At 35.2% G+C, this 20,577-nt stretch overlaps 2 protein-coding genes and 1 long non-coding RNA gene across 3 annotated transcripts; 1 reads left to right on the top strand and 2 right to left on the bottom strand.

The window, feature by feature from the left end:
• Positions 1-674: 674 nt before the first annotated feature.
• Positions 675-2,916, bottom strand: LOC138311781 (uncharacterized). Its single transcript, XM_069252983.1, has 3 exons — positions 2,857-2,916; positions 2,404-2,489; positions 675-1,639 (listed from the first exon to the last, which is right to left on the bottom strand). Exons 1-3 carry the CDS (start codon positions 2,906-2,908, stop codon positions 863-865), a joined length of 915 nt encoding a protein of 304 aa, XP_069109084.1. The 5' UTR covers positions 2,909-2,916; the 3' UTR covers positions 675-862.
• A 1,204-nt stretch (positions 2,917-4,120) lies between these two features.
• LOC138311779 (uncharacterized) lies at positions 4,121-13,273 on the top strand (the record flags this gene model as incomplete). Its single annotated transcript, XM_069252982.1, is given in 4 exon segments — positions 4,121-4,278; positions 5,089-5,256; positions 12,209-12,367; positions 13,215-13,273. Coding segments are annotated over 3 exon segments (327 nt in total), but the record flags the coding sequence as incomplete, so codon positions are not given.
• Positions 13,274-14,880: 1,607 nt separating this feature from the next.
• LOC138311780 (uncharacterized) lies at positions 14,881-19,845 on the bottom strand. The gene is made up of 4 exons (XR_011206740.1): positions 19,716-19,845; positions 18,727-18,853; positions 18,151-18,295; positions 14,881-15,022 (listed from the first exon to the last, which is right to left on the bottom strand). It is a non-coding gene; the product is annotated as an uncharacterized lncRNA (long non-coding RNA).
• Between the last annotated feature and the right edge of the window lie 732 nt (positions 19,846-20,577).

The raw sequence follows: 20,577 nt of genomic DNA, 5'->3' as shown, positions 1-20,577 counted from the left end.
GTTACTGCCATTTGCATTTGTACTTGGTAATGATAATTGTCATTCTTTTTTAATTCAAATTTTCCACCAGTTTCCCGAAGGCACTTGACATTGCTCAAACTGTCTGTATTTGGGCATTTAATTTCCAACAGACCAAACTCCAAATCTCTCTCAGGACAGTATACTTTCCTGTCTGGTGTAGCTGCCAACCAAATGGCAGTGCGGACTGACCACTACTCCACATGGATAAAGATTTACAGCATCATTCATGACCTGAAATATTAAAAATTCTCATTTTGATTGTAAGCTTAAGTTTCTTAAATACACTTTAATTTACTGGCCTAAACACTGCATGACTTTTTATTTTAAACAGCTATTGAAATTTAGACATTTTGAGATGCTTGAAATTGTGATTACTTGTTATTTTAAATTTTATTTTTTAATTCACAAAATGGTATCTACATGTATTAAATAACACATGATATGATTATTCATTTACCTTGCTGTAAGCTGAAGCTGCAATGGCTTCACACTCTATCCCTCTCTTCATCGCAGCAGTTAGTACCCTTCGTGTAGACTGTAATCTTTCAGCTAATTTTGAACCATCTGAAAAATAAAAAAAAATAATATTGATGAATTCATGAATTGTGTTGTATTTTACATAGTCAAATATTAATAAGTTATCAAGCTGTTTCAGTTTTGTATTAAATTGTTTTCAAATATACAGGGGCCATGGTTGCAAAGTGGCTAGTACTAACTGCTGGTCAATGGTTTTTCTCCAGGTACTCCGGCTTTCCTCCACCAACAAACCTGGAATGTCCTTAAATGACCCTGGCTGTTAATAGGACTTCCAATTAATACAGACCTAAAAAAGCTATATATGTTATGGTTTTTTTTTATTTATATCAATTTTTGGTGCAAAATTACATGTTATAGGATATATCTTACCTGCCCGTCGTTTTGCAATTTCTCCAGCATTCGAAGCTGTAATTCGCTGGCTTCTAATCTTGTGCCACCTAAGGTCGTTAGATTGCAGGCGAGTGAATTCCTCAACCTCCTGGCATTCTGACTGGCTCATTTTGAGGGATTCAAACAACTTTGTTTGTTTTTCATTTAAAACAGTATTAATATTGTTAATCATAGTATTTCTCACCGGTAGTTCAGGGAAAGTGGCTACGTCAACAAAGTTCACAAGATATTCGGATGATAACTTTTGTTGGTAACTGAGTACGCATCCTTTTTGCTGTCTCCCAAATTTTGTCTGGACCATTTCTGATGTGTTTCCTGCCACTGTATTAAACATGATATTCATATCCGTGAAATGATCCAACACTGCATCACAGTCCTGTTGGAAATCAGATGGCAGAGGGTTGTACAAGGTGGATTTGATTCCTCTTGTTGGACGATGAGGGTTCTCCCTATCATAGCCATAAACAACAACATCATCTGCTTTGCTTCCATGAAGTTTTTCTCCTCTTGGAATATGCCATGCCTGTGGAAGTGAGGTTTTGGCTACATCAGCAGGAATCAATTTGAAGTTCCTCTGTTTAAAGTAGGCTAGTTGGTACAACAAAGCAGCTATGTGTCCACACTTACCACTCAATCCTATTGTGCAGGAACAACTTGCTTCAATTTGTGGTTCATGTCCAGTAAAAATAACCTGAAAATCAAGTTTTTTTTATATTTTGAAGCTGTATGAAACAAATTAAGTAAACAGAGTACATATCATCTACATAAGAGGTAGATCATCCTCAATTCTCCAGGGGTTCCGATCACTTACAATCTCTACACCCCTGGACTATCTTATAGTAAAACTGAAGGCAGATGAGAGGAAAAATCTGAACCAATCACAGGCCAGAAAAAAAATTCCTTTGAAGACTACAGAATGAGTGATGTCCAACTTCAAAACCACACAGTCAAACGCGGTGTACCGTTAGATCTATACAGCTTTTTCGATGTACATCAAATGACTAAAATACTTGTTCTGTTTTGTTGCCTTCAGTTTTACTATGAGATAGTCCAAGGGTGTAGAGATCGTAAGTGATCGGAACCCCTGGAGTATCAAAGATGGAGGTAGATATTTATCTTATGAAATTCATTTGAAAATAGGAAATAAGTTAAAAAATTCATAGCAATAACATTACCTATAGCTATTGTTGAGGTATATTATTCATAGGCGGTCGTCGTCTCTCTGACTCTTTTGATATTATTGATATCACTATTATAGTACTGTACATGTATTTACCTAATAGACAATTTCATAAAACAGAATATAAATACTTAATAATTATGATTTTAACTGTCGAGTACAATATTTATGTACACACTTAATATTAATGTACAAATGAAAAGGTATATAGTATATACTGATGTATATCACCGTAGTGTAATTAATATATGTTAATAGTCTATATGGAAAATTACCTTTAAATCATGAGGACACTCGTTCCTCTTTTGTGATCGGAAACACTTGGCTTTCACAGAAACATCATTTTCCTGATTTTGGTGAACTAAAATTTGAAGCAAATTCAGATTTCAGATTTCTTTATTACACTCAGACACACTAACATGAGGTTAAATTAGCATATAACTTTTCGTAACACTGATCGTAAAATGACAGCCACGCCCCCTCAAACCGTTGAACTTACATTGTTTACGTATATTTAGACATTGATTGTTTATTGTCGTTCATCAATTTGAAACGGTTAAAAAGACAAAAAGTGAAATAAACGATTAATATATAGCATATCTTCTGTCAATGTTAACAAATTTGAGGTCTGTATATGCTAGTCCCCGATGTCGTAACTTTGTACCTGCTACACACACTTGACACACTTTTGCTTTGACAGCTACTTTCGCTTCGCTTCTACAACTCACCAGTGATAGAATGGATGTATTGCTCACTATAATATTTAAAGCCCTTGTTCATCTGCTCCTTCCCCGAGCTGCTGCTCTCGTCTGCCGATTACCTCTTCCACAAAACCGAAGGATATATCGGGAATACTCGCCAGATCGCTAGTAGAGTATTGAGGCGTACTCACGGTAGCCATGTTTGTTTACCTTCACTCCAGCCTCTGTTAGCCTCGTTTTCGATATCTCATTAATATTCATGAGCATCTCATTAAGAACAGTCTATAACTTTAATCTAGAGAAGTAAGACTTAAAAAAGAAAATATAGCAAATTAACTGTAGTTTCTCTCGTTCCTCCACTATAGGAAATCACGAGAAGATATATTTTACAATAAAGTTTATTGAAATGAAATCAATTTTCTGCAAATCGTGTTTCAAAGCACCAGCAAATTAATCAAATTTTCCTTTTTTATATCCAAACAGTAAATCGATAAACATATATAAACTTCGTGTGAAACCCTGGATCTAGCTTTTTCGGCCAAAGCGGTTGGTCCATTTGTAAAAGAGAAATGAAGCAAATGCTTTAAATCATATTTGTTTTTATTTAAAAGTAGAATATAAGGTCTGAAGGACTCACTGGCTTAAACGTAACACATAGTGAAAAACCGTTGAATAGAATCCCTTTAAAGATCTTATAGATCTGAACCAAAAGTGAAAACAAGGAAGGTTTCTCAAAATATTACTTCAGGTCAGATTTCGTGTGTAGAATAATGAAGTCATATTATTAAGGACATGGGGGCTAGAAGGGCAATGTTCATGTTATAGCGTTTTGACCACCCGGAGATAAACAAAAATAAGGAGAAGTTAAGATATAAGACACGCATAACCAAATATGTCATTTCTAGTTGTCACACGACAATTGAAAACCACATGTAACCTGCTGTGGGTTTTTCCACACCCAGGAACCTAATATGTTGTTAATATTTTGATACAGTTGTAAAACCCATCCGATATTGCATTGCGAATTAAAAGCACAATTATTACGTTAATAAGCCCCAGTGTGTCCCTCGTCCCTTGGAATTTACATTGTAGCTTCATTTACATTTACAACTTTTAACCCAGTTGGGCGATACATACCTTCAATACAGTTTTCTTGCAACGGCAAAATAAAGGAAAACAGCTTATTATTGTAAACCTATTTAATACTGCAATTACACTTTCATACCATTTCAGTTTTTTTGTAATTAGTAATGTTTAAATATAAAGTTTGCTGTTCCTTGAGAAATTGCATTTACTCACATAGCTTCACGTGATGATGAGCTGCGTTCAATCAAAAGAGAGAAAGATAACTTGACCTCACATACCGAACATGACAAACAGTGTATTGAACGTGAACTAGATGAACAAAGGAAAAGTCGTCAATCATCCTAAATTTGACCAAGAATCTGAGTATGTTGATTGTTTTAAAAACATATATACATGTCCATAGAGATTGGAAACTCCTTTATCGTTATTGACAGGCAGCGGACCTCCGTTTATAGGCAATTTCCCATCGGCTAACTACTTTTAACATGATATTTCTGCATGAATACAAATTTAAAACATTATATCATGGTTTGATATTACCAATTATCCGATTGATCCATGTATGATATATTATTTTCGAAAGCATGAAAATTACCAAATGCACCTGATTTTTCGAAAATCAACCATTCAAACCCCGAAGTGCATTTTTTGGTTGTTAGCATAAAAGTTAAAATATTATTTTTCTTTTCCAAAATCGTATCCAAACCATCTGAAAATTACTGAACTTTTGTAACATATCAAAGTATATATAAAAACCTCCTAACGCTCATACAAATGTCGTTTCGTGGGGGGGGGGCATCCGAAACTGAAAATGGCGGAGTAGGACAATTTTCTATGTATGTATGATCCTGGTGTTATAAACACGATCACGTTAGCCCGAAATGGGAGTAAAGATGAAATGTACAAACAGCTTACATGTCCAGTTAGATGACGAGTACATTAAAAAATCACTTATTCTCTATACGGCTAATTACAGAGTTATTGCCATGATGGGGAAGTATTGACCGTCATGTCATGTTTATTTAGGGGTATTGACAACATAATCATTTAGGGAAACCGACACAATTTTCACTTACACAATAATGACGTCACAATCGAAACCTACCACCAAGGGTAAACAGGTATATGCAAAGACAGAATACGAGTAATTATTGTCTAAATATTTTTTTAAAGGTACAAGCGACGAAAGACTCAGAGCTTTGAAGGATAATCTTCAGAAACTAAAGGCCAAAATGACAACTTTACAACAAGAACAGGATGCCAACCAAAAAACGCTGGACCACAAAACACTTGCACTTAAAGAAATGGAAAAGGCAAATGCGCGTTTAAAAACCGCACTTGGTAAGATCGTCTTTTTTTATATCGACAATTCTATCCTGGTATTCCCTGTTCAATATGAAAATCATCTTTGTCAGTTTGTTATTCTAAAATAATGATGAATGTCTACATCTGCACTATGTCACAGACATATAATATTCTTTGATTATCAAAGGGCAAAATTACCTTCTAATCTGTTGTCGCACACAGTCTTCACTTGTGCAATGACATATTCCAGGGGTCGATATTAAGTGGGTGATATAGTAATCACTTTAATGTTGAGGATGAACGGAAGGAAGATAGTGCGATCAGCCAAGTATGTAGTTAACAGACAAATATAACACTATCATACTGTGAAATAGGCACCATATCAATTCTCTGAAGAAGGTATTTCTGCGTGATCTCTGGAGACTTATTTATATTTACGGACAATGTTTAAGAGTTTTTCTTTCATTTACATGTTACTTTCATCATATCAAATCATATTGAAAATGCTGTTCTCCACTACGATTTTTGTAATCTTCTTAAGATAAAGTTGAAGCGAACCTTGTGAGATGATATACGATTTAAACTAAATAATCTATATTCAATATTTGATGTCAGTGCTATAGTCACCACGGCATTCCCATTGGGTCCAAATGAAGTTAACTGAAACATGTTTTTGTGCTAATGTGCTAACCTGCAGAACACTGTATACTGTTAATCTTCAATATTGTGTTCTCGATAATGTTTACCTCTATAGCTTACTGTAATGATAACCTGCATTCAGTCAGAGGTACGAGATACGATTTGAACACAGACTGAAGATGTGCAACAAGAGAAACACCATATTCAAATAAACTGCATCAACACAAAAGAACTCTGTTTACAATATGGAAACAACAGAACAATCACTGAAAATAATAAAACGACCATGAAAGTGAGATTTATCAATATTTGGTAAATAAAATTTATGATAATGAAATGTTCAAACAGCGACACATCAGGGTAACTGCAATGTGTATATATTATAGATAATATAATATATTTATATTATAGATAATATAATATATTTGTTTCTTGTTATATATAACGTTAACGTTTTGAATTGTTTTGTTATATTGATTAAGGGGCCGCGGTGGCCGAGTGGTTAAGATGTCTCGACATACCACACGCCCTCCACCTCTGGGTCGCGAGTTCGAATCCCATGTGGGGCAGTTGCCATGTACTGATCGTTGTTCGGTGGTTTCTCTTCACATTTCCGACTTTCCTCCACCAACAAACCTGGCGCGTCCTTACATCACCTTGGCTGTTAATAGGACGTGAAACTAATAAAACCCAAACTATCATGACTAAACACAGTTTTCTATATAGATAAAGTATTAAAAGTTTTTTTCTATGTTTGAAGAAAAAGATGCAGACTTAGTTATGCTACAGGAGACCTTTTGGTCTGATACGTATATCAATCAAATCAAAGATAAATGGAATGGTAAAATTATTTATTCTAATAGTGATACATGTAATCAAGGAGTGGCTATATTGATTAAGAATGAAATTAAAGATTGTGTAGTAAGTAGTGATTCAATTATAGATGGTAGGTTACTAAGAGTAACGGTGAAACTAGATGAGCGTGTTTTTAATTTATTTAATGTGTATGCTCCAAATAAAAACAGCGATAGATTAATATTTTTTGATGCGGTTTTAAATGAGTTACAGAAAGGTTATGAAAACATTATTGTGGCTGGTGATTTTAATACAACATTAAATCGATTAGACAGATCTGGTTTAACCAAACACTGTGATGATTTTTGCGTTTTATTAAGAGTGTTATGAATGATTTTAACTTATGTGATATATGGAGAAATAGAAATCGTGATAGTTCTGTTTTTTCTCGTAAGCAAATGAGGAATGAGAGTTTCTCTCAAAGTCGAATTGATTATTTTCTTATTGATAAACAATTATCGGAAAATGTACGTAATGTTTATTATAATGATACCTCTTTTAGTGATCACGGTATTGTGAATATGCAATTAGATTTAAGTTGTGTGGAGCGAGGCCCGGGTGTCTGGGTTTTGAACAATCAACATAGTCATTTGAAAATGACTATGTTGTTAAAATACAAGATATTATTTTAAAAGCAAAAAGTGATGATTTATACACGACAGAAACACTTGTCTGGTGGGATAACCTTAAATATAAAATCAAGAAAACATCTCAGTTATTTGGAAAGGAGAGAAAAAAATTAAAGGGTGCTGAATTTTTTCGACTTCAGAAACGTTTGGCAGATATTTCAAGTAAAATTGTTGGTTCTAATGATAAGTGCCTTATGAGGAAATATCAAGAATTGAAAATGGAATTGGAGCGCCTAGAGGAGGAAAAATGTAAAGGCGCGGTGTTACGTTCTAAGGCTAAATGGGCGATTGAGAGTGACCGTAATACTGCACATTTTTTGAGACTAGAGAAACACAGACAAAGTTTAAAAGTAATTAAAGAGCTTGAAAAAGATAACGGACAGATCATATCTGACACAGATTTAATTATGGATGAAGTTTACAATTTTTATAAAAATCTCTATTCATGTGTTAATGTTGATGATAGCGTGATAGATGATTTTTCACAATGTATAGATAAGAAACTATCTGGTTTTGATAAAAAATGTTTGGATTCTTTGATAACCGATGAGGAAGTTCAAGCTGCTTTGAAAGGAATGTCTAGCAATAAAAGTCCGGGACAAGATGGTTTGACGGTGGAATTTTATTGTAAATTTTATGATATTTTAGGTGATGTTTTTCTTCGTATTTTTTCTGAAATTGAACGTAGCGGGGAACTTTCGAAGACTATGAAACTTGGTGTCATTAGTCTAGTTTTTAAAAATAAAGGGAATCGAAATAAGCTTAAAAATTGGAGACCTATAAGTCTTCTCAATGTTGACTACAAAATTTTAGCACGAATTATGTCGAATAGGTTGAAAAGTGTTTTACCAAGCATTATCTCCCCTTACCAAAGCTGTTGTATTGTTGGGCGGGATATGGCGGAGCTGATAACATTTCATGTATACGTGATTTGATCGATCTTGCCGAATGTGATAAATTGGAGGGTTATATACTAAAAATTGATCAGGAAAAAGCTTTTGATAGGGTAAGCCATTACTATCTTGAAAAAGTTTTATTAAAGTTTGGATTTGGAGAGCGCTTTATCAAGTGGGTAAACATTTTTTACAATGGGATTCACAGTAGCGTGAAATGTAATGGTTTTTTAACTAAATACTTCCCTATTCTGAATTCAGTAAGGCAGGGATGCCCAATCTCTGCGATGCTGTACGTTTTGACAGCTGAACCTTTAGGCCAAATGATTTTGAAAAGGGATGATATTGAAGGGATTAAAATACCTATGTCTGGCAGAGAAGCTAAGGTTTTTCAGCATGCGGATGACACAACGTTAACTCTATCAAATAAATCTTCTATTAATGGGGTATTTGATGTATTAGAAAAATATGGTAAAGTTTCCGGGGCCAAAGTTAATATTGAAAAGTCAGAGGTGATGTGTATTGGGTGTGGCATTTTATCAGCAGAAGAGGCAAAGAGTTTCCAAGTCAAAATCCTGAATAAAACAATACTTATACTGGGTGTATATCTGGGTCCAGATTGTAAAATTTGTGAATCACTGAACTGGGAAGGTAAAATTAATTCTATGCGTAGGATTTTGACGTCGTGGTCTCAGAGATATTTAACAATCCAGGGCCGGGCTACAGTTATTTCCTCCTTGTTACTTTCAAAATGTTGGCATGTATTGTCTGCTGCTACTATATCCGAATTACATAAAGTTCAGATAAAAGAAATGTGCTTGAAATTTCTCTGGAACAACAGTAAACATTTTGTTTCGTATAAAACGATCATAGGCCTGAAAGGTAAAGGTGGTTTGCAGTTTCCCGACATTGATTTGAATTTGAAATCTTTCAGAATTAAATTTGCATTTAGATTTTTGAACAATGACAATATATTATGGAAAAATACCGGAAAATATTTCCTATCTTTAGTTGGGAAAATGAAATTAGGTTTATCTTGTTTTAACTGCAATTTCAAGCGTTCGCAGTTAAATAATATACCGATTTTTTATCAAGAAATGTTGCTTGCTTGGGTGGATATATTTAATTTTCTTAAATTTGAGGAGAAAAGTGATTATATGTATAGCCAGCCTGTATTTTTTAACCCGCTGTTTCAATATTGTGGAAAAGAACTGAACAGTAGTGTGTTTATTCAAGCGGGTCTTGTCTATGTGAAAGATTTTACTTACGAGGTACTTCCAAGTTTACTTCCAATAGAATCCATTGTTGAATTAGTCCATGAATATAATCCAGATATCCCAAGAAAGAATATAATCACTGAGTATGTAAAGGTAATCCATAGTTTTCCTGATAAAGTCCTCACAAGTATTCTCAATTACTGTTATGAAAAAACATGTGCCGTAGATCCCGTTGTTACGCTACAAAGGCCTGACGGCACGCGCGTGTCACCACGATCCACACGTGATATTTATGCGGTACTGTTGAGTGGGACATTCGTTGCACCTGTTGCCCTACAGTTTTGGGGAAGTAGGTTTCCGGATGATCAGGTCGAGCGCGTATTTAGTATAATCCATGCCCCAAATTATCCAGTCGAAGTAGCGGAAGTGCATTTTAAGGTTGCTCATAATTCTATATTCACGCGCGACAAATTATTTAGATGTGGAATTTCGGATACGGATGTATGTCCTGTCTGTAAACAGGCATCGGAAACGTTATGGCACTTGTTTTTAGATTGTCCCAAATTAAATGAATTTTATGTGTTTTTTAATGATTTTGTCAAAAAGTTTTTTTCTGGTACTAGTGATGAAAACAGAAATGGTATAGACTGGCATCGTTTGATATTGCTTGGATTTTATGAGAAGTGGAAGAATGTAAATCATCATGTAGTTAACTTTACCTTAAGTGTTGCCCGATTTTGTGTTTTTAAAAGAAGGAATATTGTCATGTGCAATGAAGGAAATGTGGATATTATTAATTTTTTTTTCAAATTCACGTTCAAACGTTTTGTTCGATATATTTTTCATTATTTTCATAAGTACGCATAAAAGAGCTTTATTCATAAAGTATTTCATCTCTTCAAATGATATTATCGTACTAGACGACTGTGATATTCAAATTATTTTTTAAAACTATTTACGAAGTTGTGAGTCCTATGATTATGTATTGCCTGTATTTACAGTATTAGTGCAGATGTTTTTTATGATTATTTTTATTTGTTTGTTTTGTGAGGAACCTCGGGGGACCCAACCCCCGGGGCCCTATTGACGGGAAAAATAAAATTATTTTTATCCTTGAAAAAAAAAAAAAAAAGATGTCTCGACATACCACACGCCCTCCACCTCTGGGTCGCGAGTTCGAATCCCATGTGGGGCAGTTGCCATGTACTGATCGTTGTTCGGTGGTTTCTCTTCACATTTTCCGACTTTCCTCCACCAACAAACCTGGCGCGTCCCTTACATCACCTTGGCTGTTAATAGGACGTGAAACTAATAAAACCCAAACTATCATGACTAAACACAGTTTTCTACTTGTATGCCATGCAACTAAAAAATCAGTAACATGTCATGCAAAAGGAACATATTTTCAATTATCTATACATGAAGTTATAGTGTCGATGTATAAAAGACCATAATGAGTTTTATCTTTTTAGGACGTTACGTCACACCTGCGGGCGACATATCCTCTACACATCTTCTAATCTTTAAAGTAACACAATATACAAATATCAAGTAGCAAGGTCTGTTACTTTATTAACATTTAATTATTTATATATTTATTTCTTTATTTCTTTGTTTATCTATGTCATGGCATATCGTATGTGTGTTATTTTGGTGTGTATTCAAAATTCTGTTATTATGTGTCTCTGGGGAAAACAAGTAAAGTATTCTATATTGGTTAAAATAAACTTATTTACTGTATCGTCTTGTAAAAAATAAAAAATAAATCGGTATTATTTTTTAGATACACGTGATATTGTAATCATATCCCTACGAGAGGAGAAAGAAAAGCAAACCTTGAAAATTAAGCAGCTGACAGAAGAATATAAATGTGCGGAACAAAGTCTACAGGAACTAAGAGCACAGCTTAAGGCTGCAGAGACTGAAACAAAGAGAGTGCAGACAGAAAACAAAACTTTGTTAGGCACACAAGTCGAATGAAAATAATGACGATATCTCAAAAGTTACTATAGACTGTTTAAGAAGTTAAAATTTGAAAGAGAAAACATAATCATATTTTGTGAAATTGGTACAATATTATATGCGCATCGAATGCAAGTTTTTGTTTATTATTTCTGACGTCAAATATGTAGATTATCAACCAAGATATTTTATTTCTTAAATATGTAAAATAGAATTCAATGAGACCCAGATTATCAGGAAAATATATAGTTTCATAATCTGTTATAACCAGCCTTTCCATATCAAAATACCCGTCTATCCCGGAGTAACTATATGACACATTCCTTCCTATTTTTATTGTAAATTAAACCTGTATAATTCGGAGCCTCTCTATACCGGCCAAATATGATGTTGGTCCCAGTGGCATCCTGAAAAGACAACGTATACTACATAATAATGCATTTAGGTCAAATAATGCGAAATCCCCAACAATTATTGTTAACCTCAATGTAATTATTTGATTCATCTATTTATAAAATGGCTGTTTCAACACCAATATCAACGAATCCTGGACCTTACGACTGAAAATATTTCCCTTTTAGATCCTGTGTTCAAAATTCTTAATTATTATGCTTTTCGAAGAAAAAATCATTCCCAACATTTATAACACACAAGGTAACTGATACCGTCATTACCTCTAATATATCTTTTTCACGTTTCATTTATTCTGAAACTAATTTTAATTACTATACTAAATAGTATCATAACAATTGTGAGTTTGGAGAATGTTGAAATGAAATCAATTCATTTACAGATCAATCTAGCAACAAGCAGTCCCACCTCATCGACCGACTACAACAAGAAAAGTCAATATTGGAACAAAATATAGATCAGTTAAGCGTTCAGGTCGGGAACTTGAAAGCGGAACTGAAAATGAAAAGGACAGAAAACGAATTGTTACTCAGCAAGAAAGGTAATATTGTACATTTGATATGGGACAAAAATGTGTAATTCATTGAGATTATATATTTTTTTCAGATAATCTAATTATTAATCAGTGCACCTGGCTCCAGTATCATGAAACAATCTGAGAGTGAAGTTTAGTCTTAGCCAATCAAGTACGACGTAAAGTTTTCAAAACGTCGTTTTGTGATTGCCAAAGTCAAAACTTAAGACTGTTTCGTGATCCTAAGACCTGACCTAAACTTCACAGTACTTCATAAGTTGTTTGCCTACATATTTTATATGTAGATTTTAATATATGTTAATTGAAAATAGAATACTTGTAGCAGAATAAATAAACTTCCATTTTTTCACAACAAGACAAAAACCAAAAGATTTAATTTAACAAAGCAAACCATTGACCTCGTAACATGTGGTTAATTTCGTCAATGTTCGCACTCCTTGATTTTTCTTATCAAGCATTATCAAAAAATACTTTATTACACTCAATTACTTCATCATCATCATCATTATCATCATCTTTCAAATACCACTTATGAGTAAATTAAGCATTGAGTATGAAGGTGCCTTTTCCCGTTAAACTCAACAATTGTTAATTAAGGGCCATTTTATTTGAAAGCCTATTTACATGTATACATATAACATACATTCATAAAACATATCTTAATTTTATTTAAATTCAATATATTGAATATGACCATACAAATTTAGTATTCACTATAACACATCCGCCGAGCTACTTAATGGATAGTATTAGTGAAGAGTCACGTTTGGTGTTTTTTTCAGATTTTGTGTGAGTTTATCAACTATTGTTATGAATGTAATAAGACCATGAAATATTTTCCGTTTTTCTTTAGTTGCAATACCGGAATTGCTGGATAAACAGTGGCGATTCGAGCCCCGCTTTGACAAAGAAGTAAGTATTTTGAAGTTTTGGAGCAACAACCCGTTTGTTTATTCGTTTATTTGATTAAATTAACGTCATATTAAAAGACAGGGTCATGCTATACATACGATGTACATAGTCTATGATACGTTAACAAGCTCCATATAAATAGTATATTTCTCTATGTAACTTGATTTACACTAGAGTATTGAAAACGACTTCAACTATATCTTGAAGTAGGGAAATCATAATAGCGAATTACATAGTGCAAGGTTGACTGGGCGGTAGCTTGTGTTACGATCCGTAACGGCGAATATTATACCCAGGAATGTAAATTCATGACATCGTCATATTTCCTATCAGAACAATGGAGGCCTAGCCCGATCTGAGAATTGTTATAAACACAGCTACACTCAATGTGATATACGTGATTAAAAGACAGAGAATCATAATTATATTCATTATTGATATTGACATAATTAATAGAATGTATATTGTATTACTATAATTACTTGTGTGATGAATAACTGTCGAACTAACTGGCGATTTGAATCTAGCGTGTTAACGTTAGTCAGGTATTGAGATTCGACAGATAACGGAAATGACACAAAGTACATATATTTTTATCAGGAAACATTTATAAATATGTTCTATTATGTTCATGGAAGTCACCTGAACCATGCTGCGAGATTGGTATGTCATAAAAACGTCGTATTCTAGCCAAATCACGTCTCTGTAAACGACAGCCTGCTTTCCGTGTATGTTGCCATTTGTTATGGTTGGATTTCGCGGATTCCACACGCGCTATGTAACAAGCGCTTTGATTGGCTCGGACTCGTCGGATGATCACCAGCGCAGGCTATAAAAGGGGGTGAAATCGGACGAACGTCAGAACTCATTTGAGCTCCCAAACGAGTGGTCGCCTCTTCTGGCCCTAAACTTTGGAAAGCCTTGAGTATCCTCAAACCAATGACCTAATAGTGGTTCAAGATGTTTGAGATCTTCCCCGTGGAGGGAACTTAACGTTCCAAGGGGAATAACTTTTATAGAGTTAAGTTACAAAGCTCTAAGAATATGGGTGTTGTCCGTTGGTTAAAACGGAGGAAACGTCTCCGTATTCGGAAACACTATTTGTAGACGGAAGCACCTCTGTTTATAGATTCATTATATATTTTTAAGCTAATAATTAATGTTTATTATAATAGCTTTTATATAGTAGGTATTTATTTCTCCATATTCGGAGCATTATACCAGTATAGATGGAAGCACCTCCATCTATGGAAATGTTCCATATTCCAATAATGTATTCAAGGATATAGATCAGTGTTTAGTGTAGAATATTTGTATAGCCTTTGTAAATCTCGATGTATCCAGTACATGTAGTTTGATGATTTGTGATTATAATAAATCATGAGTTGATTTTTATTCCTGACTTTGTTCTTTTATGGAATAATGCTAGGCTGGAACCGAATCCCTTATGTATTACTTTTACTTGGCGATTGCTGAAATACGCAACCCGAAAAGTTACATTGGTGTCAGAAGTGGGATAAACTGAGTTCCAGTGTCTAGTGAATCCATAAAAAGAACATTAAAATTGGTATATAAAAAAAATCACAAAATTTGAATCTGAGATATTGAGTTAATCTTTACTGAAATCATAAAAATCTGTAGAGATGTCCGATTCAGATTCTGAAGTAACATTCCGGATTAGGAATGATCGTCTGGATACCGAGAATGAAGAGGTTGATAATAGAGCTTCTCCAGAAATGGTTCAAAGTTCTGAAAATGCACAAAATAGCAAAGATTTAGCTAGTATTCTGATGGAGAATATAAACAAACAGTTTGATAGTTTTAGAGAAGACAATAGAAGGAATTTATGGGAACTCAATAGAGAGCTTAGACAAGAAATTAATAGTATACATGAACATGTAGAATCTTTAGAGTATAGAATTAATCATAGTCATAGGGAAAGAAATCCTTCTCATGAACACCAGAGTGCTAATGTTTGTAGTTCACCAGTGGCTGACATAAATGACAATAGTCATGGATCACCTCATTTGAACACAAGAAACACTGCACAAAATACAAGACAGAGTTTAAAACCTCAACAATATTCTGGTGGAGAAAATCTAGAAGAATACCTGTCCCAATTTGAAATAGTAGCACAAATAAATGGGTGGAACTACAACACAAAATCTCTCTATCTAGCTGGGAGCCTAAGTGGAAGTGCGAGAGCCATCCTCACAGAGCTCAATGCTAAGGAGACCCGAGATTTTGATACACTAGTTAGGTTACTTAATGTAAGGTTTGGGTCATTGGAACGCTCTGAAATCTACAGAGCTAGACTCCAAACAAGAGTTAAAGGAAAAGATGAGACACTCTCTGAGATGGCTCAGTCTATCCGAAAAATGACTCGCCAAGCATACCCTATGGCTGATGCATCAATGATAAATATCCTAGCATTGGATTACTTTATCGATGCTATACCAGACTCTGATACCCGGTTACGGATCAGGGAACTGAGACCAAAGATCCTTAATGAAGCCGAAACGCATGCCATCAGGCTCGAGGCTCATAGGTTAGCTGATAAGCAAAGGAGTAAGGCAATACACATGATCTCTGAGGAAGATCGCACTGTGTGCCACACCCAAATGCTATATCCTGCTAAAATGGCAGATCAAGAGGGCATTGATATTGCGACATTAAATAAGTCCATACAAGCCCTACACAAAAAGATCAAAAATTTGGTAGATCAAAGAAACTCAGGTTTCACTTCAAATGGACAAAATCCTAAACCTAGGAATAGGTGGAATGGGAATGGAAATGGTAACAACCAAGTGTTTAATCCATATTATGGAAAACAAACACAAAATGGTCAATTTACCCAAAACACAAATCAAAATAGAGTTCCAAATGTTGGTAACCAAAGATTTGATTCCCAAAATAGGAAAAGTTCCAGATTTGACACACATGACTATGGCACAAGTACTGGTTCAAATTGGAACCAAACACAGAGGTCAAGGTCAAATGTCACACAAAGGTCCAACTTTCACAACCCCTGCCACACTTCCCAGTCAAATGGTGGTAACTTTCAGTCACCTCCGATTCAGGGAAAACTACTAGATACTGACTTCGAGGGTCGGAATTCAGTAGAAGAGGTGGAGAGACCCACAGATATTGTTGTGAGCAGCATAAATAATGATGATCACACCGGTTTGTTTGTTTGTGCACAAATCAAAGACTTTGCACTTCCGCTACTAGTGGATACAGGTGCAACTGTAACCATTCTAAGCAATAACTGCTTCCAAAAATTGGGTATAAAGAACTCCAATGTAGAACCGGTCAAATTAAATTTGATAACCGCTACTGGAGATAAAACACCATTTATTGGAAAATGTAAGCTTGTTATTGGCTTAGGGAAACAGAAGTTGTTACAAGAAGTCTTGATAGCAGACATTAAACAACAGGGGATCATAGGTTTAGATTTTCTGACCACGCATTCTATTGATATCTTATTAAACAAGAATTGCTTGAAAATAGAAGGAGACGAAATTCAATGTTTCCGATATCAAGCTGAAGCAGCAAAGCCAGCTTGTTGTAGAGTCTCATTATCAGAGGATATTATAATACCTCCAAATTGTGAGATGATTGTTACTGGAAAATTTAATGATCCAATTTGTAGACAAAATACAGCTGTTATAGAGCCTTCACCAGGATTCATGTCAAAACATGAGGTGTTAGTGGCCAAAGCTGTTGTAAACCCTAGTATGGGTTATGTCCCTTTGAGAATTCTGAACTTTAGCGATAATGAACGCAAAGTGTATAAGAATTCTGTGGTGGCGACTATAGATACTATTGATGAAATTGTGGATCAAAAGCACGAGAATGTGCAAATTAATGAAGTCAATGTGGAAAAACCACAAACTCATGTTATTCCGGAACATTTGAAGTCCCTCTATGAGCAATCTTGTGAATATCTGAATGAGAATCAAAGTGGTCAATTAAAAGAATTACTTATAAAGTACAAAGATAGTTTCTCAAAATCATCCCATGATTTGGGTATGACAGATCTTGCTGAACACAAAATAAATACTGGCTCAACTCCATCTATCCGACAACCGCCTAGGCGGGTTCCTCTATCATTGGTTAAGGAGGTTGAGAAAGAGATAGAAGAAATGGCACAAAAAGGGGTAATCGAACCTTCCGATAGTCCATGGAGAACTCCAGTGGTCTTAATACGGAAAAAGGATTCTAGTCTAAGATTTTGCCTAGACTATAGGAAATTGAATGACGCAAACTATCAAAGATAGTCATCCAATTCCTAGGATTGACAGTACTCTTGACTCACTATCAGGTCACAACTGGTTTTCAACCATTGACCTCAAAAGTGGCTACTGGCAAGTTAAGGTAGCAACTGAAGATAGACCCAAAACAGCATTTTCCATACCAGGGGGAGGACTTTGGCAATTTGTATCAATGCCATTTGGTCTTTGTAATGCCCCGGCTACCTTTGAAAGGTTAATTGAAAAAGTACTTATTCACCTTTCCCATGATATTTGCATGGTGTATTTGGATGATATAATAGTACTAGCCAAGACATTTGATGAACACATCAATAACCTTGATAAAGTGTTTGGGAGGCTTCAGGAAGCTAATCTTAAGATGCATGCCAAGAAATGTTTCCTATGTAAGAAACAGGTTTCATTTTTGGGCCACATTGTTAGTGAAGAGGGTATCTCTACCGATCCAGAAAAGATAGAGTCAGTCAAAAATTGGCCTATTCCTAATTCTGTTAAAGAGGTGAGACAATTCTTAGGACTATGCTCCTACTATAGGAAGTTTGTCCAAGGATTTGCTACCATAGCTAAACCACTACATAAGTTGACGGAGCAGTACCAAAGGTTTACCTGGTCCTTGGATTGTCAAAGTGCCTTTGACACATTGAAACGGGCATTGACAAGCTCGCCGATACTGGCATATCCAAGGTCTGAAGGTGAATTCATACTGGATACAGATGCTTCTGACTCAGGTTTAGGTGCAGTCCTCTCTCAGCTACAAGATGGGAAAGAGAAGGTCATATGTTACTATAGTAAAATGTTCAGCAGATCTGAGAGAAAATATTGTGTGACACGTAGAGAATTACTGGCAATAGTAAACTCTATTAAACAATTTCACCACTATCTTTATGGGCAATATTTCTTGGTCAGAAGTGATCATGGCGCCCTTAATTGGTCTTGATCAATTTTAAAAACCCTGAAGGACAAATGGCTAGATGGTTTGAATTATTATCTGCTTATCAATTTAAAATTGAATATAGAGCAGGTAAAGCTCATGGCAATGCTGATGCCTTATCTAGGAGACCTTGTTTAGAGAGAAATTGTAGCCATTGTGATAAAGCAGAACAAAGGTATGATAATAAAACCTGTTCTGATGAGGCTACAGATACTATTTGTAGAGTTACAACAAGATCTCATAAAACAAACCATGCCAATGACTCTAGGGGAGACAACTCTCCAATGTCAAGATCCAAGGGTTCTGATCCAAACCAAGATATGTCTGATATACCCAAAGCAGCAGCTAAGGGTTCCACACCGGGACATCCGGATGTATCTGAAACAGGAGAAAGACTATTAATCTCCTACAAATTAAAGATAGTAGGAAAAATGATCCAGTCCTTAAAATTGTATGGAACTGGGTTAAACGTGGGGAAAGACCTAAATGGCCTGATATATCTCATTTAGATGAGAGCACCAAGTTTTATTGGATGCGATTTGATTTCCTCACTATAAGAGATGACATATTATGTCACAAATGGGAAACTATCCAAGGGGGACAACCCTTGTATCAAATGGTTATAACCAAATCCCTAATAGACTATGTAATGAAGCAGTTACACAATAGTGTGACTGGAGGTCACTTAGGGAGTAAGAAAACACTCTCAAAGTGAGAGAACGATATTTCTGGGACAGAATGTCGAGAGATATCAAACAGTGGATTAAAAGCTGTGACAAATGTGCAGCTAGGAAAACACGACCAAAATGGCCGAAGGGTCCATTTCATACATACAATGTGGGTCTCCCTATGGAGAGATAGGCCATTGATGTATTGGGACCTTTGCCTTTAAGCAATAAGGGGAACTCCTATCTCCTAGTAGTAGCAGATCACTTTACTAAATGGGTTGAGGCAATACCCATGCGTAATCAGAAAGCTACAACAGTTGCACAAAAATTCATAGATAGAATTGTCACCATTTTTGGTGTGCCTATGCAACTTCACTCTGATCAAGGGACAAACTTTGAATCAAAGGTATTCCAAGAAATGTGTATAATTTTGGGAATTGAAAAGACTCGAACCACACCATATAGACCACAATCTGATGGAATGGTTGAACGAGCCAACAGAACAATTGGAAATATGCTCTCCTCATTTGTGGCAGAGAAATTTAGGGACTGGGATGAGCACATTAACTTACTCATGATGGCTTACAGGTCATCTTCTCATGAAAGCACCGGGGTCTCGCCTTGTGAGATGGTATTTGGTCGTAACATAAATCTTCCTGTTGATCTTGTTCTGGGACGGGTTGTACCTGAAATGAACACGTGTACTAATTACACAACAACACTAAGGAAGCAAATGGATAAAAATTCATGAGTTCGCTAGAGATAAAATTACACTCTCAACAAACAAAATGAAAACATGAACATGACCGAAACACTCAACTCAATCAATTCAAAAGAGGTGATCTAATTTGGCGTTACAATCCTAAAAAAAATGTAGTATTGGCTCCAAATTACGGTTCTCATGGGAAGGTCCATATGTCGTTATTGAGAAAATAAATGATGTGGTGTATAAAATCCAAAAATCTCCAAAGTCAAGACCTAAGGTAGTTCATCACAATTACTTGAAATTATATGAGGGTGATGAAAAACCAAGATAGCTCAAGAATAAGGAGAATAGTCCTTTAAATAAATTTAGACTATTGTCTTACTATTCCAATTATTGTTATGTCTCAGACGATGTCTGAACAATATAATTGCACTTTCTCTGCAATATGGATTTTGGAAAGAAGTCGTAAAACAGTATACCAGTGTACCACCTGTAAAGCTACCTTCGGAAGACGGAATGACGGGATACAAGCAGCAAGTTAAAAGTTACAAAGCTCTAAGAATATGGGTGTTGTCCGTTGGTTAAAACGGAGGAAACGTCTCCGTATTCGGGAAACAACTATTTGTAGACGGAAGCACCTCTGTTTATAGATTCATTACATATTCTTAAGCTAATAATTAATGTTTATTATAATAGCTTTTTTATATAGTAGGTATTTATTTCTCTCC

This window comes from Argopecten irradians, unplaced genomic scaffold (assembly GCF_041381155.1).
Source record: "Argopecten irradians isolate NY unplaced genomic scaffold, Ai_NY scaffold_0109, whole genome shotgun sequence".
Classification (NCBI taxonomy): Eukaryota; Metazoa; Mollusca; class Bivalvia; order Pectinida; family Pectinidae; genus Argopecten; species Argopecten irradians.
Note: the sequence above shows the minus strand (reverse complement) of the source record. Positions and strands in the feature narration are given on the sequence as shown.